We start from the raw sequence: 27556 nt of genomic DNA, 5'->3' as shown, positions 1-27556 counted from the left end.
CAAAAAACCATAAATTCATCGAGCCAGCATTCAATTGATACCAGCTCAGCCCTACTTCTCCGATTCCCCCGTACCCCGAGCCCGCCAGCAGTCCCAGCCAATCAACCCGCGTGGCCTTGTCCCCACCACGCAACTTGCTTAACATCCGTCCTCCGCTCTTCCAATCACTAGTCCTAAACCTGTAAAACAGTGGCAAAACCATACATTTTGTGTTTATATTGGTAGTATTATTTCTGAGGCTCTACCTGACTATTTCCTCTTTTTGGTCAAGGTTGATACCGCAAGAGGAAAAAAAAAGGGAGACATCGGATCAATGATACTCTCGGACGAATTTGCGGCCGGAAGACGCAGGAATAGGCTAGTTTGGGATTCGTCATAACTTGGCTGACTACATGTCAATGGTTTTCTTATAAGAGGGCGGAGGTATAAAAGATGAGGATACTTTCTTGTATCAATTGATCTGGAGAACCAGCTGCGCATTCATTGGTAAGTAACAATCCACGCCTTCAAATGCTAATATTATCTATACTGATAAACACAACTAGACACATTCATTATCCGACAGTTGGATCACCCCTCTTCAAACATAATTGAGCAGTACAATGTCTCTCCCTACCAACATGCGCGCCTGGACCTACCGGACCAAAGGCCTCCCTTCTACAACCGTCCAGCTAGAATCCGATATCAAAACCCCTCAACCAGCAGACCTAGGACCAGACGACGTGCTCGTCGAGATCCACTACGTCGCCTTCAACGGCGGCGTGACCAGCGGGATCCAAGGTCTGCGACCACGTCCTCTTGCTTTCTTCCTTCGCCAGCGAGACCGTGTGGCCATCACCGAGTTTGAGTTTGCAGGACGTCTAATTGCCGCGGGGGGGAATGTCTTGTCTACTACTACTACTACTACTACTAATCATGTCAGCAGTAGGAAAGATCTCAAGATCGGAGAACTCGTGATTGGGACTGTAAACCCTTTCAAAGCGCTGCGTGACGGGTCCGGCGCGTTGGCGGAATATGCCATTACGTCGGCGCAGTTTGTGGTTCCGTATCAGCTGCCCGGTGGCGAACAATCGAAGCTCTCGCTGGCCGAGTGGGCTGGGCTGGGAGGAGTCGGGTGTACTGCTATACAGGCAGTTGAGCGCGCCGGGCTGAAACCTGGCGACAAGGTGCTCATCAACGGCGGCAGCGGTGGCGCAGGAGTCATGATGGTGCAGGTGGCTCGATCGGTGATCGGGCCTCAGGGGCGGTTGGTGGCGACCTGTTCAGCTGCCAATGTCGAGCTGGTCAAGAGTCTGGGTGCAGACGAGGTGATTGACTACCGACAGCATGCACCGTTGCATGCGTATCTCGCGGCGTCTGAGCACGCAGGTAGCCCCTTTGACGCTATCATTGATAATGTAGGGATCCAAGAGCTCTTCGCTCATTCACCGTCCTATCTTGCGCCGGGAAAGAAATTCATTGCCATCGGCGCGATGAACGCTGAGTTATCCCTCAAAGGAGCCTTCCAATTGGGCTATCTGATGCTGTGGAATCAATTCTGTCCGGTCATTTTCGGTGGTGTGCCCAGGGAATTTCAATTCTATAGCGCCAAGCCTGATCTGCCATCGTTAGAGTTGCTGAGGAAAATGTCCCAGGAAGGAAGCCTGCGACAGGTCATTGATTCCATTTGGGAGTTCGAAGATGTGACCAAAGTAAGTCTATACATTTTCATATTTCGGACCGAAGCTGACCATTATAAAGGCATATCAAGTAATGGAAAGTAAAAGAGCAAAGGGAAAAGTCATTGTTCATGTAAGAGATTAGTGTCGACGACTTTTAAAATCAATTTGGCCTAGTTGTGTTCTGAAGCAGCTCTGTTTGCAATTGCCAGTCGTAGTAGATATTGGATGACCAGTAGCCTGCGACAAATAATCGAGTCAATTAATCCAACCCTCCAGCAAGCCACTCTCCGACCTCAACACCTATCCCCTTGGCGAGCTCGCCGATCCAATCCCCAGAAATATTCACACACCACTTCTCACCCGCGTCTGCTGAAGTCGCTGTCGCCGCGCTGCCGCCGACATTTGCACTGCCAGACGGCACAACCAGGCGCAGCCGACGCAACGTGGCGAGCTCGGCGTAGATCGAATCCGCCATGGTAGGCGCACGAACAGGATTAGAGGGTGGGTTCGGGTCAATGGAATGGTAAATTGCGATTAAGCGCTCAAGCGTGAATGGACGCGCTGTGAGGATCGTGGAGGGACCTGTCAAGGCGTTCCCGGCGCCACCGCTGCCTGCTGCAGAAGTTGTCGCGGATGACTTTACAAAGGCAGAGTCGAGCATTGTCTTTGTGATTTTTGTCTTGACACGCTTACCTTTTTTCGGCGTCGATAGGTCGTCATTTTCGTCGTCCATCCGTGGCTGAGAGAGAAGTTTCAGCCGCCTTCTGTGATGCGAGCGTTTGTTTCTCGCGGATAGAGAAGACGAGGAGAACTTGGAGAAGAAAATTGTGTCCAGTCGCGGCGGAGTATGAGATGCCACGTAGGCAGATGTCAAGACAAGAGTTGGAAAGTATGGTAGCGAGGGTGGTTTTGGCGCCAATAACAAGGCAAGTGGTTTTTGGTTGCTGCCAGCTTCGTCCGGAACGATGCGATGAACCAGCATAGTCTCGCCTTGCACCTTGAACATGGCTCGATTCCGGACCAAGAGTCTTGTAAAATCCCAATCTTCGCTGTCTCCTGGTGGAGCCTCGGTCAACACAGGCTGGACGAAGCGAGGCCATAGTCGTTCACAAACAACTCTAAATGATGGAATAGTCCCAGCCGTGGGACCAACCAAGGAGTCATACACGGTCGATACAAACTGTGGGTAAATCCTCGAAGCTGTATCCTTGGAAACCCCATCCACCACAGGTGGTTCCGAAGCAGTGATGATGGTAATGGCTTCTTTGCGAGTATAAGGAGGAAATGTAATATGCGGCACGCCCGCCGAACTCAAAAAGAGCGGACGAGGCGAGGTATTCAAAATAAGCACGACAGTCAAAGCCGGAATCTAAAACCTGGCGTCAGCCTATATCAAAACAACGGAGGGACAGATCACAGATCCTACCACTTCTCCCAGCCTTGCCAACGCAGCAAGCAACATCTGGGACGCTTCTCGTTGTTTATCAATCCCATCCAACACCAAAATAAACTTATTCGTCCCATTATTCTCTCCCGTTTTGCTGCTCGCCGCCGACGACGAAAGAATATCCGACAGCAGCACCACAAGCGTGCTCACATGCTCGCACTTGCCCTTGCCGAACCGCTCCCATTCAGCCTCCAGTCCGAGGGCGCGCAGCGTTTCTAACAGGATTTTCGTCAGGAGATGTCTCCCAGTTATACACTCTGCGCAGCGGATAATCGTATATGGAACTTGTAGCTCTTCCAAAACGGCGCGCGTAATCGTGGACTTGCATGTTGCGGAAATTCCATGGAGGACTAACGAGGGCGGACTTGGGGAATGGGGCTTGTTCAGCGTTAGCTTTTTTTCCTTCTCCTTCTCTCTCCTTCTCACGATAAATTTTGGGATGAGAAAAGTAATAAATAAGTGGAAAGCACTTACACTGAGCAGGGCAGCAAGCTGTTGGATCTGCGATTCGCGGCACGGCCATCGTCGAGTCAAGGAGCGACTGATCTGGAGAGGAAGGACACGGGTCATCGTGACAGCATTTCTCAAGATGAAATCTAACAGTGAAAAAGCCTTTACCACATTGTGGAACGGTCAATGGCCAAGTGCAGATGCCAGCGTTGTGCGGACTATACGGCTTGCTTGGGTTTTGTGAGTGAAGCTCGAGTATCCGCCGCGGAAGTCAACAAGAAGTTTCTGGTCCGTGCACACCCCAGGTACACCTTAGCATAGTAATCTACTTTAACACAATTAAAGTCATATAATAGTATGAATACATTCATCTAAAGCGAAATAGGCTAAACACGTCCTGGAAACAGTCAAAAATTCCACCGCAAACCAAATTGCCAGGAGACATTGACCAAAGCATATCATTTCTGCCCTCCAGGCTGGTAAGCTGCCCTTCACCCAAATACAGTCAGAAGTCATATCTATCCAGTCAACAATATGAGGCAAGAAGAGGCTGAAAAGTCACCAAAGGAGCGTCAGGCATGTGCAACAGGCTCCGCGAGTCCAGAGGGTACCTTGCAGCCAACAAATGTTCAAAAAGACACAAGTGAAATGAACTCAAGAAAAAAACAAAATCACATCGAAAATGAGAAAAGTCAAAGTATAAAACAGACCACGCGCTGATGAGCAGCATGGGGAACAGAGTGACTGCTCTTGCAGCCAAGGAAATCAATCAGCATTCCATTGTCGTCGCGTTGCATATGCATGCAGAGTAGATAAAAAGAAAAGTTGTACATGTTCGCGATGCAATGCCTTTTCAGAAAGAAACAAAAGAAAAGAAACAAAAGTGATAGAGTTATCAGAAGAAAATGGCACCAACAAAATCAAGAGATGACACGATAATATCGTCTCACTATGTATGTTGATTTTCAAAAATCGCTGTTGACGCGTTTTTATTGCTTGGGGCCGTAAGTCGTAAGCGTCATGGCATCATCGCTTAGAATACAAGTCTGTATAAGACATAGGATGGAGGACGGTTCGAGGTTTGATCAGTAGAAAGAATTGCCGCCAAAAGCCTGTCCCTGGGGAAGACCGTGGGTTGGAGCAAAAGTCCCAACTTCACCTGGGACATTGGCTGAGACACCAAAAGCATTCGGAGGCGAAATTGGTTGAGCACCAAACTGCTGGGTCACGTTCCCATTCCCGCTGAATGAGTTATGGCCCTGGAGGAATGGCTTTGGTGGCACTTGCATCGACACAGGCAGCTGGCCAGAAGTCATGTCATTCGGAGTCGCCTGGCCGCTTGGATTGCCGCTGGTGCGACCAGAGGACTCGGCCCCTGCCATTTTGCCGGCAATACGGCGGCCATGTGGAGTTTGGCGAATAGACGGCAGAATAGGACGAATAACATCCATGAGACGGGTCCGAGTATCGGCATCGACGAAATCCATTGCAGTCTGAACGACATAGTTTGCAAATGAATCACGTAGCATTGCCTCGAGCTCACGGGGAACAAGAAGTTCCTCAACCATGCGACGACGCATGGGAGGCTCCGCTGTCCGCAAGCATTTTTCGATGACATTAGAACTGAACTTTTGCTTGGAAAGAGCTGGGATGTTCCCCAAAAATGTCTGACAAAGGGGGTCGGTGAAGTGCGGTTCAGAGAGATCCAAAATGTACTGTACGACGTAGTTCCCAAAGGGGTCTTGTACAAGTGAGAACGCATTTGACGTAATCTGAGCAATCAAACGCGCACGTTGGTCTCCTGATGCATGGTCGATGCAGCGTTGTAGCACACAGCATCCATGGCGATGTGTGCCTACGACTACACACTGTGACCCGACAGCATCATAGATGAATTGTGCATCTTCTGCTGATAGGCGGTTAAGGCATTTTTGAATCACGTGGTTGCCATTGAGATCTTGAACAAGGTCCACTACGTGGCCACGCAACGCGTCAATGACCATCTGGATCTGTTGAGTGGTGGATACAAATTCAATCATCTTCTGGAGGGCACGGGTGCCATGCTGATTGAGAGCGATTGGGACCAGTTGCGGGGTAGCGTTATGGATCAGACGAGTGCGCTGATCATCGTTCGAGTATTCGAGGAGCTTTTGGCAGAGGTAGTTGCCAAACGGGTCTGGGTATCGGGTTAGCAATAGAAATAAAAAACGTCAAAATTTACAAGACACGAACCTGTCATCAACTCAACCACGTGCATACATGTTTCAGCAAAAATCATTTGAACATGCTCAGGGTTGCGCTCCTCGAGCTTTCGCTGAAGATAGCGACATCCGTGCTGATCCTTGCACAAGCCATACAGATCACCACGGTACTGTTCAAGAGGGAGATTGGCAAAACGAGAAACTTGCTGGGCATCAGTTTCCCCATTACGATGAGCGGGTGCATTCACAGGGCGCGCGGGGACCCTGGAGAATTGGAAGGCACCATTTTGACCAAATCCTGGATAAGGAGCCTGGGTGTTAAAGCTCTGGACACCACCACCGTTGGCGGGAATTCCATTGTTCATGTAAGGCTGTACCGGGAACGGAAGGAATTGACCTTGAAATCCTTGCATGGGATTAGGAGCAGCAGGGCCGGTAAGACCTGGTCCATTGACCGCAGACAGCTGAGGCCCAAAAGGAGCAGCTGTTGCTTGAAGGCCAGACTGGGGCCCGCCCCCGTTAGTAGCCATTACGGACTCCTCGCGTTCAGGGGATTCTTTGGCCGAACGGCTGGTTGTCGCGCCAGGTGGGATGCGGCCCAAACTTGCGTTGTGGTGATGGAAGTGATCAGCATGCGATTTTGGCGGTGTAACAGCATTACCTCCATTGGCCTTCATCGTAGGCAGGTCATTGGTCGAGTAGGACGACTGCAACGAAACAGGCCGAGTTGAGGGCTGAGCGGGGGTGCTGGGTTCTTGCTTTCCGAGGAACAGATTCAACTCAACAGAATGGCGTGCAGCATGGCGCGTGTGGTGATTCACTTCAGTGGGCGAGGGGCCATCCAAATGATCTGAGCGAAACATGCTGAGGTCACCCTGTGGCATGGAACGATAACGGTTATGGGTGTTCCACGGTTCAGGGGTACGAGAATTTGCTAGATCAAGTGCATCAGAGTTTGCCGAGAGCTTGAAGGAGTTGTCAGTGTCTGGTCGATAAAAAAAGTGCTATTTTAAACTTACCAGACCTGAGTTGTGGGAAAGAGTGGGGAATTTGTCGTCAGGATCGGTCATCCTAAGATAGCTCTTGATATCAGGGGTGGGAAGACGATCCTCGTCTTTTGGCCCTTTACCCTCGTCACCGAAGAGTAGCTTGGCAGCGTTGAAAGGCTCCAAGGTGGAGTTATTGTAAGTAGCAGTTGTGGACCTCAGTTGAGAAGCAAGACTTGTAGTGGGCATAGAATAGCGATGAATACTAATCAGGCGAAATCAGCACTGTACCATAACAGCTGAAAGGGAATGCAGATTGGAATTGGAAAGAAAGTAGAGAGAGTAGAGTGATAGAGGAAGTGTTGTGAGGAAGAATTGAGAGCCAAGGGAAAGGTGACTGCTGTTCAGAAGAGAAATTGATGGGTGGCTTGCTTCTCCAACAGTGCAGGCTAGAAATCGGGGGTAGGGGGTCATGTGGACCAGATGAGGTAGAAGAGCATCACATGGCACAAGGAAGGTGGAAGGGAACAGCCACTTACGATGGACCAGATCGAAAAGCTGAAGTAGTCTCCGGGAAATATTCGTCTTCCTCAGAGTTCCTGCGAGAGCCAGGAACTGATTGGACAGAAAAGCGGTGGTTGGAGGTGGAGGCCGTCCCGTTTCTGGTGTGCGAAGTGGACGGTGGAGAAGTCACGGAAGAGGGAGAGAAGATGTTGAAAATGCCCGGTGAAGAAGTGACGCTGGAGGTCGAGAAGCGACCGGGCCGCGAGAAGGCAGCTGGGAAGCTAGTATCGCGGTGCTCTGGGGGCGTTGTGGGCTCACTGACAGGGCCAGAGAGACCCGCATGGGCAAGATCACGCGCCAACTGGTCCATTTCCAGCTTCTCCTTTTCATGCTGGAGATCCAGCAGCTTCATATCCGCCTCGAATCGTTTCTTTTGCTCCCGCATGTACTCGATGTGCTGGCGCTTCTTCTCGAACTGGCGGCGTGTGTTAGAAATGCGTATCTACAATTGAGGAAAATTATGCCATATCTATCTATCTATAGATAGATATATAGATATGTATATAGCTTTGAAACTTACTAGCTGGGACTTGTGGATATGGGTCGCCTGTCAACAAAGCTGTCAGCCAATGCGCAACCTTTGAACGTGGGCCAAGATCACGAGGCAATGGAAGCTCCCGCGGATTGTTCCGAAAGCAGATGCTGATTGGACACAGATCCCTGGAAGTTCTCCTCCCTGGTCGTCGAGGCACGGCGGTGACCGAACAGGGCAGACGGGGGGGTGGGAGAGGAGGAAACTCACCGAGGACACCATATCTATGGACTCGGCTGATTGGGCAGGCTGCTGCTGGTTGACAAAGGTCCATGACGACAGCTTACTGGCGGCGTCGGTGGTAAAACGACGTTGTAGATTGGCGCGGACGTCGGGCGAGGGCCGTTGCAAGGCGGACATCAGGTTGCCCTGAGGGGACAGCGGCGTGTATGCGGCAAAGGGAGCATCGGCGGGAGGAGAGCGCGGCGAGGGGAAGCGCAGCTCGTCGAGGCGCTCGCTGAGGCCATTTTTGAAGGGCATAGTGTGGGCGCGAAGATATAATATACTCGGACGTTCACTCGCTCACTCGGCAGGCAACAAACTCGGACAGGTTAGCGGCGCGGTCGATTAGGGGTGTGCAACAGTACATAGCTCAATTGAGCAGCAATGGGACGCAAACAACGGCAAGCGAAAAGACACACACAAGACAGGGCGAAAAAAAGAACGACTGGGCAAAATGGTGGCTGGTCAAAATATACACAGGGGAGCGAGTGGAGTGGGGACACGATGTTTGGGGAGCGTCAATGAGGCAGGGACGGGGAGGGGAACTAGCGGTGGGCGGTGTGAGGGCTCGCGGAGGCAGTAACCACGCAAGGAGCCCGCGCGGGAGAGGGGTGCCTGAGGGGCCAAATCCCAACCATCTTGGAAGTGCTAACTCACTGGCACACAATGACTATCCAGACAACAGCTCGACCGATGCGGGGGGTAATGGCATGTCGGAGAGCCCGTCGATGTCGGAAAGGAGGACGAGAGTGGTGCTGCGATGGTTCCCGTGTCTGCGGTTAGCAGGGCAGCCTAACTAGCAGCAGGCACAAAGGAACAAACTCACGGAGCCGGTTTCACGAGGATGCCACAGGCCCGCTGAACCACGGAAATCGGACAAGAAAGACAAACAGCAGACACGAATAATGTACAAAAGAGCGAGAGTCGCGCCGGGACGAGAGGATGAAGGAAGAACGAACTGGCTGGCGGCGAAAAGATATGCATGGGCTGGTTCGGTTTACTCACTGACCGACCACCAATCACCTAACCAACTACTAGTTGAAACTCGATAGCTAGTTAGTGAGTGAGGTGATGGCCAACTAACTGCACTAGGGTTTAGGGTCGCTTCGTTTTAGGGCGCCGGGTGGTCCTTTTTAGTGACTCTGCCACTGCCCCCCCGGCGAGGCGGGGAGCCAATCGATCAGCATGTCAACGAGTCGCCATGGAACAGACACTCTTCAGCAGTTGACAACAGATCACGGTGAACTAGCAGGCTAGTTTAGTACGGTACTACGAGTCCTGTGTAGTCGATCAATTGCCGAGTCCATCCTTTCCTATTTGAACGGGATATACCTCGGAGCACCAGACAATCGAATAACATATACGGGAAAAGGTGGCTAGTACAGTACGTACTCGAGTCTCGCGCACATTCCAACGATGTAACAGAAAGCCAATCAGCTTGGTTTCGAACAGTTCCGAGTCTTCTGGTAGCCCAAAACGAGATGTATGGTCCAACCCATGTCGAGAGATCGCGTTCCTAGCTACCGATGCAGGCGGGCGCAGCTAACCAGATCGCTGGCTGCCAGTCTGCAGGGAGACCAGCAGGCCGTCAGTCGGGTCAGCCCTTCAGCATATGCCATCTCGAATCGTATTATTAATGCCAACTGGGGCAAGACAATACCGGGCTGTGTTTATTAATAGCGCTCCACTCGGACTGATCTCTAGGAAGAAAGAGCATCCAGATAGGGAGACTCTATCTAAATCTCAATTGATATTTAATTGATGTTTGCATAGAATAAATATGCATTTATTGCACACATGGATACTCTTACCATATGCTCCATGGAGTAAGTATGGACAAGATGAGGCGGTTGGGCTGCTGTGGGAGAGCCCGAACCGGACGGGCCTGGACGCTAAATCACAGGCTAAACCCTAATCGAACCAGGCGCCGATCCACCGGGCCGCCAGCTTGTTTGATTTATCATTCTGATAGTATTCTATGTTTCTGTGCACAGTGTGCACACAGACTTGGGCATTAAGCGCTGATCCTGCCTGGACGCACTCGAGGCCAATTGCATCGGTGGCGGCGCGCCAGGAAGCTCCACAGCCTGTTTCGCGAGAAGCGGTGTAGCGCCAGTATTATTATCCGTAACTTAATCGTTATCGTTATCGCTGTTTCACTTGTTGTGAGCGAGAACTGCTTACTACGAAGAAATTATGAATATTCACTAATCGCGGCAATTTCGCCCGGCGACTCAATAATAGATTATTTTTTTAATACTAAGTTGTACCAATTGCACCGGACTGCTTGCGTGCTGGCGAACCCAGTTGGCGATGGTACGTCAGCATGTAACATTTGAATACCGTTGATATCAGTTTGCTGTGCCCCGCGCAGTAGCGGAATCTCTTCCCCCCGTGCAGCCGCCACAGATCCCTAGCTGTTTCGCTAAGATCGCACAAATTTTTTTATATTATGACTTATTATTATCCCCCCCCTTTTTTTTTGTGCCCTTCAAATGTTCTAAATTTCCAACTTCCACTGTCCAAGCCCTAGCCAACTAATTGGGTGACATGGACTCTTATCCGAGCCTAAAATTTGAGTCGTCGTCGCTGACGATCCTGTCTGAAACCCTAACAAAACACCGTCCTCGCTACGTACTAGCTAAACTATGGACCGTTTTTTTTTTATCAGCGTTTGGCTGTACTAACCCCGCACTATGATATGCCACTATGGTGATTGCCAAGTCACTGCAGATGCGCTGTTCAAGTCTGAACCGCCCTGTTGGTCTTGTCTGCAGATAGGTTTCTGCTTTCACATGCCTGGATCTCGCCTAAGATAGTTGTCTACTATCTAGGAATCTTGGGAATGAATTATTTTGTTCAAGGCATCTAGTATTACCGTCAACTGGTGTTGTCTACTCTTTCTTGGCATAAACAAGAACCTTGAAGTTATACTCCGAGATCTATTATTGCATGTTCAAGAGGACTCAGCTATAAGATTAAAACTGCTTGCCAGTTTATTCTACAAATTTAATGTGTGTGTGTGCATATATACATATTTTGGTAATATTCCAAACCGAAGAGCCTTCTCATGCTTGATGACTCCAAATTGCGGGGCTGCTGCATATAATTTGTACAGTCTCTGATTGGCCCAGTGACAGCAGCTAATTGCCTAAACTGGACTAGCGCGCCCAGAAAGCTTCATCGATAAAGCGGTGATTATCTAAGCGGGCCGCGATTTTCCCCTCCTTGGCGCCTTCCCCATCGGAGTCGATAAAAAAAAGACAAATTTTTTTCCAGCTTCAACCTCCGCGTCACCATTGTCCCTGCAAAGTGCAATAGTGTTTTCTACTGCGAGGTGAAGTGCCGGACTGTTGAATATTGCCGCTTTGTTGGGGAGGATGCCTCCACGCAAACGGCCGCAGCCTGCGGTTGCTGATACTGCAAAACCCAGTTCAGCCGGAGTAAGTTCTGGATTCTCTTTTCTTGGCTATTCTATCTATGTTCGCGGGCTTACACTCAGAATCAGCCAAAACGACTTCCCAAGGCCAGCGCCGCCAACAGACCAAAACCGGCCTCGACTACGACTCGCAAGCCCGAAGAACATGGCCACGACCACGATCACTCTTCTCATCCACAGAAGCCCCGAAAGGTGGATCCTTTCGATGCCCTCTTGGAGCCCTTCTACTACAACAAATCCTTGACTGACCCTATCAATACCGCTCGCGACAAGTGGAATCTACTACCGGCCTTTCTCAAGGTCAAGGGCCTGGTGAAGCAACACATCGATTCTTACAACTACTTCATTGAAGTTCAACTCAAGAAAATCATACAATCTAGTTCGACAATCTACTGCGAAACCGACCCCAGTTTTTTCCTCAAGTGAGTTTACTACCACCTACACCTACGTTCGCGTCCTCTGACCTGTTTTACCCCAACAGATTCACCGATATTTATGTCGGCACCCCTCGTCGCAGCGATGATCCAAAAGAAGAAATCGATTTTGAATCTACCGTCACGCCGAACGAATGCCGACTTCGTGATGCCACTTATGCTGCCCCGATTTATGTCGATTTGTTATACACTCGCGGCGGTGATAATCGAGTCAGAAGGACTGGTGTGCCCATCGGCCGTATGCCAGTAATGTTGAGAAGCTCAAAATGTGTGCTATCGAAAAAGCCCGCTGCTGAAATGCACTACTTAAACGAGTGTCCACTCGATCCCGGTGGTTATTTCATCGTCAACGGCACGGAAAAGGTCATTCTCGTCCAGGAGCAACTGAGCAAGAACCGTATCATTGTCGAAACCGATCCCAAAAAAGAAATCGTGCAGGCTTCCGTCACTAGTTCATCCAACGAACGAAAATCAAAGAGTTACATCATCCTCAAAAAAGAACGGTTGTATCTAAGGCACAACGTCCTTTCTGAAGATGTTCCTCTCGTCATCGTCCTCAAAGCCATGGGCGTCCATTCCGATAAAGAGATGCTTCTTCTCGTTGCCGGTATGGATAATCTTTACCAGGACGACTTTGCCATCAATTTTGAGGAGGCTATCAAGCAAAATGTTTATACCCAGCAGCAAGCCCTCGACTGGATAGGCGCCAAGATCAAGATCAACCGGTCTGGCAAGTCTACAGACTACAAGAAAACGCACAGCGAGGAGGCTATTGAGGCTCTCTCTTCCGTCGTCATTTCCCATGTCGAGATCAATGATATGGACTTTAGACCCAAGGCATTGTATATTGCCAACATGGCCCGGCGTGTCTTGATGGCCAAGCACGACGCAGGAATGGTTGATGACCGAGACTATGTAGGAAATAAGCGGTTGGAACTGGCTGGCCAACTTTTGGCTCTCCTTTTCGAGGATCTTTTCAAGAAATTTTGCTTTGACATCAAGATGAACATCAGCAAAGTTATGGGGAAACGACAGCGAGAGATTTTCGACGCTATGAGCGTCGTTACTTTACACGCAAACCATATCACTCATGGAATGAACCGAGCTATATCGACCGGAAACTGGAGTCTCAAGCGATTCCGAATGGAACGTGCCGGCGTCACCCACGTCTTGAGTAGGCTGAGTTACATTGCAGCACTGGGCATGATGACTCGTATTTCGAGTCAATTTGAAAAGACTAGAAAAGTCAGTGGACCCCGAGCTCTACAAACCTCACAATTTGGCATGCTCTGTCCGTCCGATACCCCGGAAGGTGAAGCCTGTGGTTTAGTGAAGAATTTGGCACTCATGACGCACATAACAACCAACGATGAAGAAGGCCCGGTGGCGAAGCTGGTCTTTATGCTTGGGGCAGAAGATATTATCACCCTGGGCGGCAAAGAGATCTACGGACCCGGAGCATACATCATTTCTATGAACGGTACACCCATGGCTCTTACTAGACGGCCGAAACACTTTCTAGACTCGTTTCGCAGGTTGCGGCGGATGGGCCGAGTTTCCGAGTTTGTGAGCATCTACATTAACCACCATCAGCATGCAGTCCATATTGCAACCGATGACGGACGTATTTGTCGGCCTCTCGTGGTCGTGGCCAATGGAAAACCACTTGTTGGCGTGAGCCATTTAGAGAAGCTTCGGGATGGATCGATGCAATTTGACGACTTTCTTGCCCAGGGCTTAGTCGAATACTTGGACGTCAACGAGGAGAACGATTCGAACATTGCCATCTATGAGCGCGACGTGGTTGACATTACTACCCATCTTGAGATTGAGCCTTTTACAATTCTGGGCGCTGTCGCTGGTCTTATTCCATATCCTCACCATAACCAGTCACCTCGAAATACATACCAGTGTGCTATGGGTAAACAAGCCATTGGTGCGATTGCCGCGAACCAGTTCTTGCGGATCGACTCGTTGCTTTATTTGATGGTGTATCCCCAGAAACCCATGGTAAAGACACGGACCATTGAACTCATCAAATACGACCAGCTTCCAGCTGGTCAGAATGCCACTGTTGCAGTCATGAGCTACTCAGGTTACGATATCGAAGATGCCCTGGTGCTAAACAAGGGATCCGTCGACCGAGGCTTTGGACGTTGCCAGGTGTTCCGCAAATATGTCACTCATTTGAAAAGTTATCCGAACGGATTGAGTGATATACTTAGAGGACCCGATCGAGACCAGGACCATATCCCTATCGAGAAACACGCCTTGATTGATGAGGATGGTTTAGCTGCTGTTGGCGAAAAGATTAGCCACGGCGAGGTCTTTATTAACAAAGCCGTTCCAGAATCGGCATTTTCGAGTGGCATCACAGGGTCCGAGGTGGGACGTGAGCAGGAGTATTCTGCGGCACCCATGACATACAAACTCCCTGACCCGGCTTACATTGACAAAGTCATGATTTCTGTCACCGAAGGTGAGGGTAACATATACAAGGTTCTGACTCGACAAACGCGCAGACCTGAGCCTGGCGATAAATTCTCTTCGCGTCACGGACAAAAGGGTGTTTGTGGCATTATCGCAGAGCAGGCAGATATGCCATTCACAGACCAGGGAATTGTGCCGGACATTATCATGAACCCGCATGGTTTCCCATCTCGAATGACTGTTGGCAAGTTGCTCGAACTTGTGGCTGGCAAAGCTGGCGTCCTGTCAGGACATCATGGCTACGGAACAGCATTTGGTGGCAGCCCCGTTGAGGAGATGTCGGCCATTCTCGTTGATAAAGGATTTAGTTACGGCGGCAAAGACTACTTGACCTCTGGCATCACTGGCGAGCCTCTGCCATTCTATGTTTTCACCGGTCCAATCTATTACCAAAAGCTGAAGCATATGGTTCAGGACAAGATGCACTCGCGTGCAACCGGTCCACGGGCAACTCTAACCCGCCAACCGACTGAAGGTCGTTCCCGAGACGGTGGTCTGCGTCTCGGAGAAATGGAACGCGACTGTCTCATTGCTTACGGCACCAGCCAGCTCTTGCTCGAACGCCTGATGCTTTCTTCTGACAAACACGAGATTGACGTTTGTGAAAAGTGTGGGTTTATGGGTTATCACAACTGGTGCCAGAGCTGCAGGTCATCGCGCGGGGTGGTCAAAATGACAATTCCGTACGCAGCCAAGCTATTGATCCAGGAACTTCTTAGTATGAACGTTACTGCTCGACTGAAGCTTGAGGATGAGTTCCCCGAGAGCCGTGGAATGTAATGTGGGTTGATTTCCTCCATTTTGGAGCAATATTTGCATAGCGTGGGTATACATGTATATATAGAGATACAGTACAATGAAGCATTCGCGAGATACTTTTATCCTCATCTTTATTATTCACCGTTTTTCCTTTATCATTTCCCCCCTCAATCCCTTTTTTTTTTTTTTCTCTCTTTACCTTTCTTTCGGAATCCACGGAGGCGACTGCTCGCTGACATCGATTTAGTGGACGCGCAATTTCATTCCGGGCCCGATGGGGTACCATTTGTGCAATATTGACGTCGGGAACATCTCAACATTCATAACTAGCAAGCACAATGTGAGCCGGACTAAGGTTGCCGAGCAGCTCCGTTCAAGAAGCTTATCGTCCTTTTATGTACTTCCATCGCTCTCGGTAGCACATTACTGCACTCAACACTGCGGCGAACTTCCTTGTCATCCCATCCGATATACTGTCACGTCGTCGGGGTTTTACTTCATTGAGGGAGAACTCCTTTTTTTTAAAAGGGAAGCAACAAATCGACAATCTCAAAACAACTATCGCTATGCAATCCGCTCCTCGATCTGTAAATTCCTGTGTGGGCGGCCACCAAAAACGAGATGATCGCTTCGATCTTCCGGGCGTCGTACTCCCATTAGACCACTGTCCACTAGCGCTGAATGCGTATGGGGTCAGGACCAGCTCTTTGTTTCCTTCTGGGTTGAATAGTAGGGATATCGAATATGGCTATCTCGAGTATGTCGCATGATTCTCTTTGTTTTTTCTCTTCATACTGATTCGGAGGCCAACTCGGCTGTCCAAGCCAGCCGATATTGACAACTCGAGAGTTGAAAATGTTGGACCTGATAAATGATTTCACAGACAAGGATGCTTGGGTGTTCAAGGTGTGTGACCAGAAACGGAGAATACAAGAGAGGTGGCTAATTAGTATAGGCGTTGGAGGAAGAGTTCATGGAAACTTGGAAGAACAATATCCTCAAAAGCGAAGACATTACACCCAAGATGGCCGAATGGTTGGTGGCCGAGCTCAAGTTCAAGGCAATCGTCGCCAAGAAAACAGACTATAGCATCAGCGTCTTCAACGGGGACGTGGTCAAGTCCAACTGCCAGATCTTGGGTAACCTACAACAAGACTTAGCGGTGGCCATCAAGAGCCTGGAAAAGGGGATGGCATCGTTTAGTGAATACCGACTAGTGACTGAGCCCCGAGAGTTTGACTATGTGCATCCGTCATTCTTCCCTATCGTGTTTGGCGAGTCCCGGTGTCTTCGAGACCGGACCATTGGCCTTGATGATGCTGTCGATTCCATGGGCCAGGGCGAGGTCATCCCGGTGCCTGAGGATCCCGGACCGTCACGGAAGGATCTAAGCTGGAACATTGCATCGCGTTCTGATATCGGGCCTCGGCCATATAGCTCGCGATTCCAATGGCTGCCCAGTGACATATACTTTCGACCGGATGGGACATGCTACTTTACCAGCTATATCAACAACATCCATCCGCAACGGAACAGGCATTTCTACGGCATGTTCGAGAAGGTCTTGGACAAAGTCATTCGCATGTGGGACATGTGTCTGACGCCCGTGAAGAACGTGCTCCATTCTCGCGCTCGCATCGAACTACGAGAGGTCAAGTACGAAGAGGTCTCACCCGGAAAGACTGACCCACGCCCAGAAGTCAAAGAGGACGAATCTCGCGATCTATACGAAGAGCGACTACGTGAATGGAGAAGGAAAAACTTCATAGCCGTCCAGCCAGAGCCGGGTGTGTTTGCGCCCATTTCCATCCCGCCGCAGATTTTGGATGAGCTTCCGCCTGAGGAAAAGGTCAAGCACCGTCTCGAAGACGCCATGGATCTGGTCGGGGATTATGGCCATCGTGGATTACAGGTTATTGTCAAACTCGCCGAGTATTCCGCGACGCCTGAACAACCAAAATTTAACACTGAGTGGCATGTCGAGGGACAAATTGTAAATACTTCTTCTATTCTTTTCCGAAAGAGAGAGAGAAATGGTTTCGACTAACGATAAATCTAGAACGAACACATTTGCGCAATGGCGATTTACTGCCTGGAAAGCGAAAACATGCAAAACAACGAACTCGAATACCGCCAGATAGCCGACTTGGAGCAGCTGGCAGAGTTTGAATTCGATCGCGGCGACACCGTCTGGCTGGAGCAGGTATTCGGGCTGCGAAACAACGAGCCTGCGGTGCAGAGAGTCGGCGGGATCAAAATCCTGGATGGCCGGGCCATTGCCTGGCCCAATACCTTGCAGCATAGGGGCAAATTAGAATTGAAAGACAAATCCAAGCCAGGATATGTGCACCTCTTGCAGATCATGCTGATCGATCCCAACATCCGAATCATCTCGACGGCCAATGTGCCGCCACAGAGGCTGGACTGGAAGCATGAGGCAGATACTTCTCCGGTGGATGTGACTACACTGTCTTTGGAGGACAAATTGAAGGTCATACCGAGAGAGGGCAAGTATCCCTGGGCATTGCAAGAGGCCAAGGATATCCTACACGAGGCTCGTATCGAACGCCAAGAGTTCAATCGTTACCAGGACGTGGCCTTTCACTCTAAAAACGTCGCCCTTTGAGATGGACGTTCAGATTCAGCCGATAGTCTAAACAGTTTTCTTCTTTTCTATCATGTCGGAATGGGTGTTTTTAAATATTCAAAATCTACATAAAAGCAATTCAACATTTGAAAGCTCACTCTCGGGTATAGCTGGTACAAACTAGCTCCTAATGAAACAAAAACCTCTCGACAATCGCCCAGTACCTTTCCGGATCCTGTCTCATATGCCCAACATGAGGCGAACCCTTGAACTTCTCCAAGTCGACCTCCCTCCCCTTGGATACAGCCCAAGCCGCATGCTCCTCCACGTCTTTCCACGGTACTAGATCGTCTGATTCAGAATATATGTAGCAAGATTTTATAACAGCACCATCATCGGCTTTTTTCTTGTAGTTGTTGTTGCTGCTGCTGCTTGCCGCTATCACCAACCCCTTGTCCAGAGTCGCCCTCCTCGTAAACGCAAAGGGATCCTCCATCCTGAGTAGCAACCTCCTGACTATCCAACCTCCCCACACCATCATGGCCAGCAACCCATACCCAATCTGTCGAATAATCAGCGTCTGAGGAAGCCCGTACGCCAGTGCTCTCAGCGATTTGGACGGTGCTGCTACTCCCGGCGCGCTATCAAGAACCATGGCCGAGATGCGTAGCGGTTTGCCGGTGGCGTGCTTGTAGGCTAGTAGTAAATGCGCCGTTGTGAACATTCCGCCGTTGGAAAAGAGATGAATATAAGCATGGTCATTATCATCTACTGACTTTTGATTCTGGAGGAGAAGATCAATCGCGGGTTTTAGCCGCCGCCGATGCGATGCCAGCGTCGGGTACAGGTAGAAATCCCGGGGTCCGCTGAGGATGAAGATGATACGTGACGAGGGCGCTAGCTGGGCATAGTGCGCGACGTATTTGACCAGTGCGCGTGGAGGTGCGCTGTACCAGAAAGAGAGGATTATTGTTGGTGGCGGGTTGGTTTTTGTTTCAGCGTTTGGTGTAGTGGTAGTAGTAGTGCGTGGTGGAACCAGGTAGATGGAAGGGGAGAGGCGGATAAAAGACGAAAAGGTATTTTCTGTTGTTGCTGACATGCTTATTATTTAACCATACACATGAGGATATGTACAGATCTAAGAAGCCGATTTGTCAATGTACACGAGCCTATATCATGGTTAGCTTGTTGTTGTAACATGCAGATGTCGATGAGGGGAGGTAGACGTCAATAAAGAGCTTTATAGATACTGGGAATATGGTTTATTCCAGTGCCATCTAGAATATAACCTCAACAAAAGAGAAGCCCAACAAATTTATTGCTATCATTGCATGAAGGTAGCCCCAACTGTTCAATGTTAATGTTATCCCGAGGAGCGAGAGCCGAGGTAGCTCGTTCTAGCGTCGTTCTATAAGTAATGCCGCGCTTCATGAAATTACTATTATTATACTGCATATAATAGACGGTTATTGCCAAATGGAACTCGATTGAGAAGATATTTCAATCTATCTAATAGCAACGAGCAACGATACATAGTCATGCTATATTTCCTGGACGCCAGTTCGCCAAATTATGCTAAAAACATATATTCACATTAAACCATCCAACGGCACCGCTGGGGTAGAACAACAAAGCTTGCTGCAAGTATACCCAGGCTTGTCCATCTTCTATGGCCGTCCGGCATCACTATCCGATGTTGGCGTGCCGGAATCTCCAAGTCCCTTCTTCCGCGCTCGGAGAGTCTGCCCCTGGCCTTGAAATTTGGGCTGATTGTCTTCTTCCTCGATCACTTTCCCCTGTTCGTCACGCTTCGGTACTGGTTTAATGGCATATCCAAAGAAGAGTTTGTTCGGGGCCAGCCGCAGTGGTTGCGGCCCGTTGGTTCGTCGGAGTGGAGCTGGATGCTCAGGATTTGTCGACTTCCCGGCAACAGGAGTGCTGGGCTGTGGAGTTGGTGCTTTGCTACTCTTCTTCGCATTCAACCGATGTCCACCCGTAAGGAAGTTGGAAGACGCAGCTTTGGCTCCCTTGGCAGCATCGGTCGCTTCGGGGGCAATGGCCGCATAGTTGATTGCCTGAGCCATGCCTCCATGCGAGTGGACTAATCCACTGGGGGGAACCTGCGGTGTACTCGTGCCACTTGGACGTTTGGGCTCCTCGTAGCCGACAGGAGGTGCAAAGTCGACTTCTAGATCCGTTTCCAACACCGAAATGGCCTTTTTCTCGCCGTCTGGCTTCGCGTCCAGCACTGCAACTTCGTAAACCTGGTCGTTGTAGGCAAAAGTGAAGACATCGCCTTGTGTCAAACAGGAAAAGTTCCGAAATGCATTTTCAAGGACTGCTTTGGGGTCGCTAATATCAAGAAACGCCGTTGACTGTGGCTGAAGTTTGATGAATCGGCCTGGTGGGAGATCAGTTGACTTGACCTGGATTAGATCGCCTGGCTCGAGGAGAAGTGTTTGCATGAGCTATGGAAAACGTGGTTAGTAGCCCGCATTTATGAGTGGAAATAGAACCGACATACCCAGAAAGGAAGATAAATCTTGCCCTCCTCTGCAATAAACTCCAAAACACCCGCATGGGTCATCTTTTCCTTAGCGCCATTATGTAGCTCAAACAGCATCGGGTATGTGATATGTAGGCGGGTTAATTTGTCGAGCGCACTGGGGGGCATTATAACTTTGCCTCCATGGTTCACATTTTCTCTCTCGGGCCCTGGCAGCATCACAACCGGATAGCATCGGTAGTATTCGTCAAATCGCCTGGCAGTTCCCCCATAACGCATGCCTCCTCCTAGTATACCGTCCATCGGGTCGTCCCACACGCCTGGGCGATACTGGGCAGAGGTCAGTGGTGAGCAGGAGTAGCAGGGAGATTGAAGGTACCATTATAATCAGATGTCGGGAGGCGTCCGAACACGATGCGGGGAGCAGGGACGGGAATCAGCGTTTGCGTGTAGGGACCTTGTCGATAGAGAATCAACCAAGATAACCTTGTGCTACATAAACTGCTTGGTCAGGTCCGGTGCAACGGAGATGTAAAAGGTGAGAGGTAGCAGTGGGTGGTGAGAGACGAAAGTTCCAGACGTGCCTGTCCGCCGGTGACGCAAGTGCAGGCCGAACTGACCACTAACGAAGCTCCACCATGATTTTCCGTCCCGACCCCGGACTCGCGACCAAAAGAAATCTACTACGTACTATCAGTTCATCTGTCTCAAGTCAACGACGGGCGCCTCGTTTGAAAATTGAACTGTCGACCATGTCTAGATCATTCCGCCCAAAGCGCGCTGGGGAAGACTACAGCCGGACCCACCATGGCCTAGAAGAGGAAGCTTCAACGTCCAAGAAAGCGCGCTTCGACCTGCGCAACCCGTCGGCCTTGGCCCCAGACGAGCTTGAAGACGACGCAGTTTTAGACGCCGACGAGATTGGCCGCCGAGGACAAGGCGTGCGGCGCAATGCTGTCAACCTGGATGGATACCAATCAGACAGCGATAACGAGGGCTACGACGTGCGGGCAGAGGCAAGGGCCAAGGCTAAAAAGCAACAACACGCAGACGAGGATGAAGATATGTTTGCAGATCTCAAAGAAGACGACGACGAAAACGATGCCGCAGAACCGCTCGACGAAGACGATGCCTATCGACAGAACAAGAAAACCGTACATTTCATGAAAAACGAACAAATAGAGGGACAAGTTGAAAGCTCCCGTGGTGGTCGCGCTGTCCGTGTGGACCTGGCTGATCCAAGCGGTAAGCGAAAGCTAAGAGCAGAAGAAGCAGAGAGCGAAAGTGAAAGCGAGGTGGACGACGAGGAACGTGATCGCGTCGACACCGTGATCGATGAGGAAATTGGAGCCGGTGGGAAGAAGACTCATGCGCCGCTTATCGATGCCTTCAATATGCGAAACGAACAAGAAGAAGGTCAATTTGACGACCAAGGAAATTACATCCGAAAGGCCGTCGACCCGGATGCGGTTCATGATACATGGCTAGATGGCCTTTCAAAGAAGGATATCCGGCGAGCGAGAGAAGCTGCTGATAAGCGGGAAACTGAACGACGCGAAAAAGACAAGGAGAATGACAGCCTTCTTGCCAGCGACTTGCTTCGCACTCTCATCAGTCATCTGCAGCGCGGAGAAACCGTACTTGAAGCTCTTGCAAGACTCGGGAAAGGACTGCGCAAGAGGCCTAAATGGCAATCAAAACAAAGAAGCAAGAACAAGAAAGCTAAGAATGGCCTCGACAATGGCGAAGCAAACGACGACGCTGAAATGGCCGAAGAAAACCCAGAAGAAGTTGCCCGAAAGGAGGCCATCGAAAAGGTCACAGGCGCAGCAGATCTTCTCTTGACCAGGGGACAGACAGACATCTACGATTCAGAGAGGGAGGTTTTAACCCGCCAATACTTGCGCGAAACAGGAGAAGAATGGGTAGATCCTCCAAAAGCGGACGAAAACCAGGCTCTAGAGGCGGCTTCAGGGGCATCCAAGGCGTGGGAATACCGTTGGTCAGATGCTCGAGACGGCGGTGAAATGCATGGGCCCTATGATAGCGCCATGATGCAGTCGTGGAGCGATGCTGGATATTTTGGAGATGGTGTTGAATTTCGCAGAGTAGGCGATTCGCAGGATAGCTGGAGTCGCGTGACTACGTTCTCATAAACCTAGGATCCTAACTTGAAATATGTATCATATCTACTACTACTTCGAGGTTGAGTTAAGGTTTCAGTACCAACTATTAGCTACGTATAAATAGTTACAAAACCCAAGATATCATTAATGCGCCAATTATATCATACATCCCGTGTTAATCAATTCAAATAGAAATGGCTCGACACGCGAAGAACACTGCTTTTGAATAACAAACCAACCCTAAAAACAAAGAGAAAATGATCGCCGATCTGAATACGCCATCACAAAAGTCTTCTTGAAGAAAAGGAATGATATAGGAAACGCGTTTACGAGAGTTCCATCGCATCCCCATTAGCGTATGAGAGATTGACAGCGCCATCCTGACTAATAAACTGCTTCTCAAAGTCGGCCACAAACTTGACGCTTCTGGCAGGGTCGTAGAATAGTCGGAAGCTGCGCTGGATGTCATCGATGCCAACCTCTTTAGCCTTTCGCTTTTGACTGAGCAACTGTGAGGTTGTGATGATGTTGCTAGCGTAGCGCAAGCCAGACTCTTGACCAATCTTGGTCAGCAAGGCCAAGGCATCAGGCAACAGATCAACTTCTTCCTCTTGTGCTCGGATTGCTAGAATTTGGCGTATTTCGTCAGATGTGTAAGGCTGAGTGCTCACGATGACCACGCGGTCTAGGAAGTCGAGAGGCAGGCCATGCGGCGACCGATAGGTGGTTCCCCGAATGCGTGTGTTGCCACGATTGCTGGCCATGATGACGATTGGGGCCAGCTCGGCCTCCAATGCTCGGTTGACGTATGAGAAGCATTCAATATCTAGCATGTGAACTTCATCAATGAACAAGACACCCGGGATGATCTCGGCTTTGCCTTCTTCTTTCCACTCGGCCACTTTGGTGTTGATTTGATCTCGGACTTCGCTTCGGATTTCACCGGTGTCACCAGAAAACAGAGCAAGGAAGCCCTGTGTACGAGAGTTGATGACATCAATTTCATGCAGACTGACAGTGTGCACAATCTCCTTGCGCACTTGAAGCTCGCCTTCGGGGCACTGGACGAATTTGGCATCAGGACCCATGGCATCGTAGTCTCTCGAGCGAGCATATGAACGACCCAGCTTGGTAATCTTGCCGGAGGATTTATCGATGGAGATAACATCACCAGCCATCACGCGCTCTTTGGTCATCGAGTCGATCATTTTCGTGCCCATATCGTAAATCGTCTCCATATCGGTTGTTTTGATGGTGAGCTTTCCTTGTTTGTTGCCCTGCCTCAAGTTAGCCTCGCTTTTTTTTCTCACATGACAAAATGTCTATTCACATACCCCCGTCACACTGCGATCAATCTGGATCTCCACCACTTCACCCTCGATGATCTCGCTCTCTTCCTTGATCCTGACACCGATGGACTTGCGAAAGGCCTGAGTCAGGGCTTCCGTTTTCGACATCTCCAGGGAGAATATTTCAGACGAAGCTAGCGTGGTAAAAGGCACATCGGCGCCCAACGATTGCGCCATTCCCATTGCGATCGCAGTCTTTCCCGTGCTTGGAGGCCCGGCGATGAGCACTGCGCGGCCGGCGATTTTTCCTTCTTTAACCATCTGTAGGATGACTGCTGCCGCTTTCCTCGCTTTCTCCTGGCCAACCAGGCCCTGGGAGGAGGTCCTGGGCTGCAGTGTGTCTGCATCGACGCCGAGGCCACGGATATGCGAATGTGCTGCGATCAAGTTGAGGCCGCGGAGCTCCTTGCTCTCTGAAATGGTTGAGATAGGCTGAAAAAACGGACTAGGTTAGCTCTGATGAGGCGTAGAAGACACTGTCACTTACAGCAGCCATCTTTCATGGATTGCAAGTCAGCGTCTTTGGGTTCTGGTAGGCGATTCCGACTGGCTGGGGGTCAAGAATGGGGGTGCAAACTGGGGTTATCTTTGAAGCGTGGATTTATTATCGGTATCTGGAGTGCTTCCTAAATAGCTTTTGAGCAGGGCTTGGCATCGCGATCGCCCTCACCGCCCGCCTCACCGCCCGGCCTGTGCGGCGCGGTTCTTTGTTGACTGCCGCCCAATTGCATTGCTTAGCGCCTCGAAATTATTAGCGCCCTCCTCTCCTGGAGGGGATCACTCGCTTTGTTTGCAGTGGCATTGTCTGAATCCCTTTTTTCTCTCTTCTTCTTCTTCTTCTTTTCTTCTTTTTCCCTTCGTTCAAAAAAAAGCTGTACAAGAAGGCGAGGAACTGCCCAGGCTAGAGTAAACACACTCACCCCTCACACCGTTTGACAGCCTTGCTGCTGGGAGTTGTCCTGGACAAATGATATGGTACATCTCCTGCATTTTCCGGCGCTGGCGATCTAATTTGATCCCATTCTCAGATCATGCCTGGGGGAGATAAGTAGCAACCTCTACCAACAGGCAACTCATACCAAAGAGCCACTGGCGAGTTTGGTCGCCTTCGATATGGCCGAGGGTCCTAGGTCAGGTCCTATACCTACGGGGCCCAGAGAAGACCAGGCATTGCCGATTTCTGCCGTATCGCCACCTCGCGATCCTCGTCGTCTTTCGCGTCAAAACAGTCTTGCTTTCCTCCCTCGTCAGATGTCTACCCCCTCTCCCGCTATCGCTACCACTACTACTGTACCTACTACCACGACGCCCCCAACAGAGGAAAAAATATCATATGGAGAAAAGTTGGTGGAACATCTAGCTGGAATCTCAACAACAATTGCCATAGCTGCAAATCTGAAGGCTGAGCAAAAGAAAGCGAGAAACACCCTCGGGGCCATAAATTTTCACCATGAAAAGCTGAAGAACTTGGATCAGTTTCCGGCAGCAAGAGACCTTGTTTGCCTAGTTCGAGATTCCAAAAACGATGAGATTGAATCTTTGAAAACTGAACTCGATGCCCACAGCGAGAGTCAAGCGAAGCTGGCCAAGCAGGTTGCTGGTTTGTTCAACGATGCGGAGACACGAAGTCAAAAGCAACCGTCAGGAGACTTGAAGGCTATTGAAGCCGAAGCAATTTCCACGAGACTGTCAATTGAAAAAATAACAAAGGATGTTGTGTTTTTAAAGAACGAAAATACAGCCCAAACAAAAGAGAATCACCTTCTCCATAAACAAGTCAAAGAGCAAGCGAATGAGCTTCAACACTTCAGAAGGGGTCGGCATGAAGATATCGACTATCTAAGAAAAGTCTTTGACCGCGGAATGGGCCAAACCTCCTCCGAAATCCGTCAATTAAGGGAGGAGTTTGAAAAGCCAAGCAATCATCCGATCCCCCCATCCGATCTCAAACGAGTAGAGCAACTCGAATCAGACACTTCTCAATTGAAAAAGGCATTGGCAGAAACTGTGAATGCAGTAGTAACTGGACAGTTGAAACACGTTGAAACGGCACCAAAGCCAACACACACAGTGGACGAAGATGCTGTCAAGGCATTAACCCAGCGTCTCGGCGCTGTCGAAACGATGTTGTCTCAAAAGTCAAACAATGCCGACCAGCAGCCTATGAAAATGGACGTTGAATCTCCTAATTCTAAATATGACCATCTGAAAAAGATTCTGGAGGATTTCATGGACCTACAGGCATTTAAAGACGACCAGCAAATGAAGGCTATTGAAGATAACGATGTTAATATGGGACAAAAGCTGCAAGAGACGGTTGTGAAGATCAGTGCCGATATTAAGTCTCAGATTGAGACGGCCATGCAGCAAGCTAAAGATGATCAAGTGCTGAAGCAGTTGGATAAAATGGCGGGTTTGAAAGAGTCCTCTGAACAGAATGATCAGCGACTTCAGACCTTGGAGACAGCAATCACATCATTAGAGTCTCGATATAACTCGCTCAGCCCGAATTCTTTGGTTGACCAGGCAATGCCGGTCTTCACAAGAATGTACCCTCCACCTCACGTTATGCAAAGTGTAATTGAGGGGCTGCATTCTGTCCAGTTACACCTATCTAAATTCCCAGATTTGTCCAGTCTATTAACAGCGACTGAGAGCCACGGGAAACAACTGGTAGTCATGAACTCAACAGTAACTCGTACGACTGAGGATATGAGAAAAAGAAATAGTGAGGCTATGGCGGAAATGCGAAACTACAAGCAGCAGGTACAACAGGACATCGCAGATTTCCAGAAAGGGATTACGGGTCTAAACGAGATGCGAGATTCTTTCTTTTCCTTCGTTCGTGACAGTCAGAATAACCATGCTGGCACGCAGAAAACGTTGCAGGATATCATTCAAGAAAGGGGTCGAGTGGAAAGAGAGGTCTCGGCCGTAAAGGATCACGTCAATGAACTTCACGCTCAAGTACAGGGATTGAGAGCAACATTGGATGAACTCAAGGAGTTACAGGCTCAAATTCCTGGCCTCGTTGCCAACACAGACCAGCTCAAGGAGCTACAAGCTGGGGTTCAGGATTTGGATCACAGGATCTCTAGATTCTCTGCCATCTTGGACTCGTACAGGCCCGAGGACATGCGGTTGCGTCTGGTAAATATTGAGGTTTCTCTGAAAGAGCAGAACGAAGTTGTGGCCCATCAATTGGAAGGAATCCAAGACAAACAAAAGGCGATCGACCAAGAAATTTCCAGCTTGCCCCACACTTCCCTGGAACAGTTTAAGCAGGAGATTGAGAATATCAAAAACCAGCTCAAGCAAGACTCCGAGGACTCGGGACAGTCAAACGGCCCATATCAAACAGCAATGTTGAAGATGTCAAAGGACGTGCAGAAACTGGCCAAGAAAGTCCGCCAACTCGAGCAAGCTAGAACGGCCATCGAATCACAAATCAATGCGCAGTCCTCTGATCCTGACTCGCTAGAAGCTAGAATCCAACCTCCGGCCCATACCACTCAAGAACATCTTACCAACAGGACGAAGAAACGGAAACGAAACCAATCGTCCTCAAATACAAATAGCCCTCGTTGGACATGAAGATTCTCAGCAACGAAAAAGTCCAAAGTCACAGATGACTAGGAACCACTCTACATCAGTGAGAACGCTATATTGATTCCATCTCACTTGCCCAGAAGTCCATTTTTTAATTTTTTTTAATACTATCTTCATGTATCCGCTACACTCGGGAGGAATTCGTCACAATACCCTTTTTTCGTTCTCTATATTTTCTCTCTCTCTTTTTTTTC

The 27556-nt window shown here is 49.7% G+C and overlaps 10 protein-coding genes across 10 annotated transcripts; 5 read left to right on the top strand and 5 right to left on the bottom strand.

Moving 5' to 3' along the window:
- Nucleotides 1-602: 602 nt before the first annotated feature.
- TRUGW13939_07873 (uncharacterized protein) lies at nucleotides 603-1753 on the top strand (the record flags this gene model as incomplete). Its single annotated transcript, XM_035491010.1, has 2 exons — nucleotides 603-1691; nucleotides 1751-1753. 2 exons carry the CDS (start codon nucleotides 603-605, stop codon nucleotides 1751-1753), a joined length of 1092 nt encoding a protein of 363 aa, XP_035346903.1.
- A 167-nt stretch (nucleotides 1754-1920) lies between these two features.
- TRUGW13939_07872 (uncharacterized protein) lies at nucleotides 1921-3678 on the bottom strand (the record flags this gene model as incomplete). Its single annotated transcript, XM_035491009.1, has 3 exons — nucleotides 1921-3030; nucleotides 3088-3486; nucleotides 3583-3678. The coding sequence occupies 3 exons, from the start codon at nucleotides 3676-3678 to the stop codon at nucleotides 1921-1923; spliced, it is 1605 nt and encodes a 534-aa protein (XP_035346902.1).
- Nucleotides 3679-4643: 965 nt separating this feature from the next.
- TRUGW13939_07871 (uncharacterized protein) lies at nucleotides 4644-8321 on the bottom strand (the record flags this gene model as incomplete). The annotated part of the gene is made up of 6 exons (XM_035491008.1): nucleotides 4644-5734; nucleotides 5791-6724; nucleotides 6779-7010; nucleotides 7285-7724; nucleotides 7830-7856; nucleotides 8052-8321. 6 exons carry the CDS (start codon nucleotides 8319-8321, stop codon nucleotides 4644-4646), a joined length of 2994 nt encoding a protein of 997 aa, XP_035346901.1.
- Nucleotides 8322-11443: 3122 nt separating this feature from the next.
- On the top strand, nucleotides 11444-15206 carry TRUGW13939_07870 (uncharacterized protein; the record flags this gene model as incomplete). The annotated part of the gene is made up of 3 exons (XM_035491007.1): nucleotides 11444-11506; nucleotides 11572-11924; nucleotides 11984-15206. 3 exons carry the CDS (start codon nucleotides 11444-11446, stop codon nucleotides 15204-15206), a joined length of 3639 nt encoding a protein of 1212 aa, XP_035346900.1.
- An 834-nt stretch (nucleotides 15207-16040) lies between these two features.
- TRUGW13939_07869 (uncharacterized protein) lies at nucleotides 16041-17811 on the top strand (the record flags this gene model as incomplete). Its single annotated transcript, XM_035491006.1, has 3 exons — nucleotides 16041-16091; nucleotides 16141-17178; nucleotides 17245-17811. 3 exons carry the CDS (start codon nucleotides 16041-16043, stop codon nucleotides 17809-17811), a joined length of 1656 nt encoding a protein of 551 aa, XP_035346899.1.
- A 148-nt stretch (nucleotides 17812-17959) lies between these two features.
- On the bottom strand, nucleotides 17960-18871 carry TRUGW13939_07868 (uncharacterized protein; the record flags this gene model as incomplete). The annotated part of the gene is made up of 1 exon (XM_035491005.1): nucleotides 17960-18871. One exon carries the CDS (start codon nucleotides 18869-18871, stop codon nucleotides 17960-17962), a length of 912 nt encoding a protein of 303 aa, XP_035346898.1.
- Nucleotides 18872-19439: 568 nt separating this feature from the next.
- TRUGW13939_07867 (uncharacterized protein) lies at nucleotides 19440-20608 on the bottom strand (the record flags this gene model as incomplete). The annotated part of the gene is made up of 2 exons (XM_035491004.1): nucleotides 19440-20240; nucleotides 20297-20608. Coding segments are annotated over 2 exons (1113 nt in total), but the record flags the coding sequence as incomplete, so codon positions are not given.
- A 422-nt stretch (nucleotides 20609-21030) lies between these two features.
- TRUGW13939_07866 (uncharacterized protein) lies at nucleotides 21031-22434 on the top strand (the record flags this gene model as incomplete). The annotated part of the gene is made up of 1 exon (XM_035491003.1): nucleotides 21031-22434. One exon carries the CDS (start codon nucleotides 21031-21033, stop codon nucleotides 22432-22434), a length of 1404 nt encoding a protein of 467 aa, XP_035346896.1.
- A 296-nt stretch (nucleotides 22435-22730) lies between these two features.
- TRUGW13939_07865 (uncharacterized protein) lies at nucleotides 22731-24249 on the bottom strand (the record flags this gene model as incomplete). The annotated part of the gene is made up of 3 exons (XM_035491002.1): nucleotides 22731-23681; nucleotides 23739-24185; nucleotides 24241-24249. 3 exons carry the CDS (start codon nucleotides 24247-24249, stop codon nucleotides 22731-22733), a joined length of 1407 nt encoding a protein of 468 aa, XP_035346895.1.
- Nucleotides 24250-24866: 617 nt separating this feature from the next.
- TRUGW13939_07864 (uncharacterized protein) lies at nucleotides 24867-27347 on the top strand (the record flags this gene model as incomplete). The annotated part of the gene is made up of 1 exon (XM_035491001.1): nucleotides 24867-27347. The coding sequence occupies one exon, from the start codon at nucleotides 24867-24869 to the stop codon at nucleotides 27345-27347; it is 2481 nt and encodes an 826-aa protein (XP_035346894.1).
- Nucleotides 27348-27556: the final 209 nt, after the last annotated feature.

This window comes from Talaromyces rugulosus, chromosome IV (genome assembly GCF_013368755.1).
Source record: "Talaromyces rugulosus chromosome IV, complete sequence".
NCBI lineage: Eukaryota > Fungi > Ascomycota > Eurotiomycetes > Eurotiales > Trichocomaceae > Talaromyces > Talaromyces rugulosus.
The sequence above is the reverse complement of the archived record's forward strand: the minus strand, read 5'-3'. Positions and strand labels throughout refer to the sequence as shown.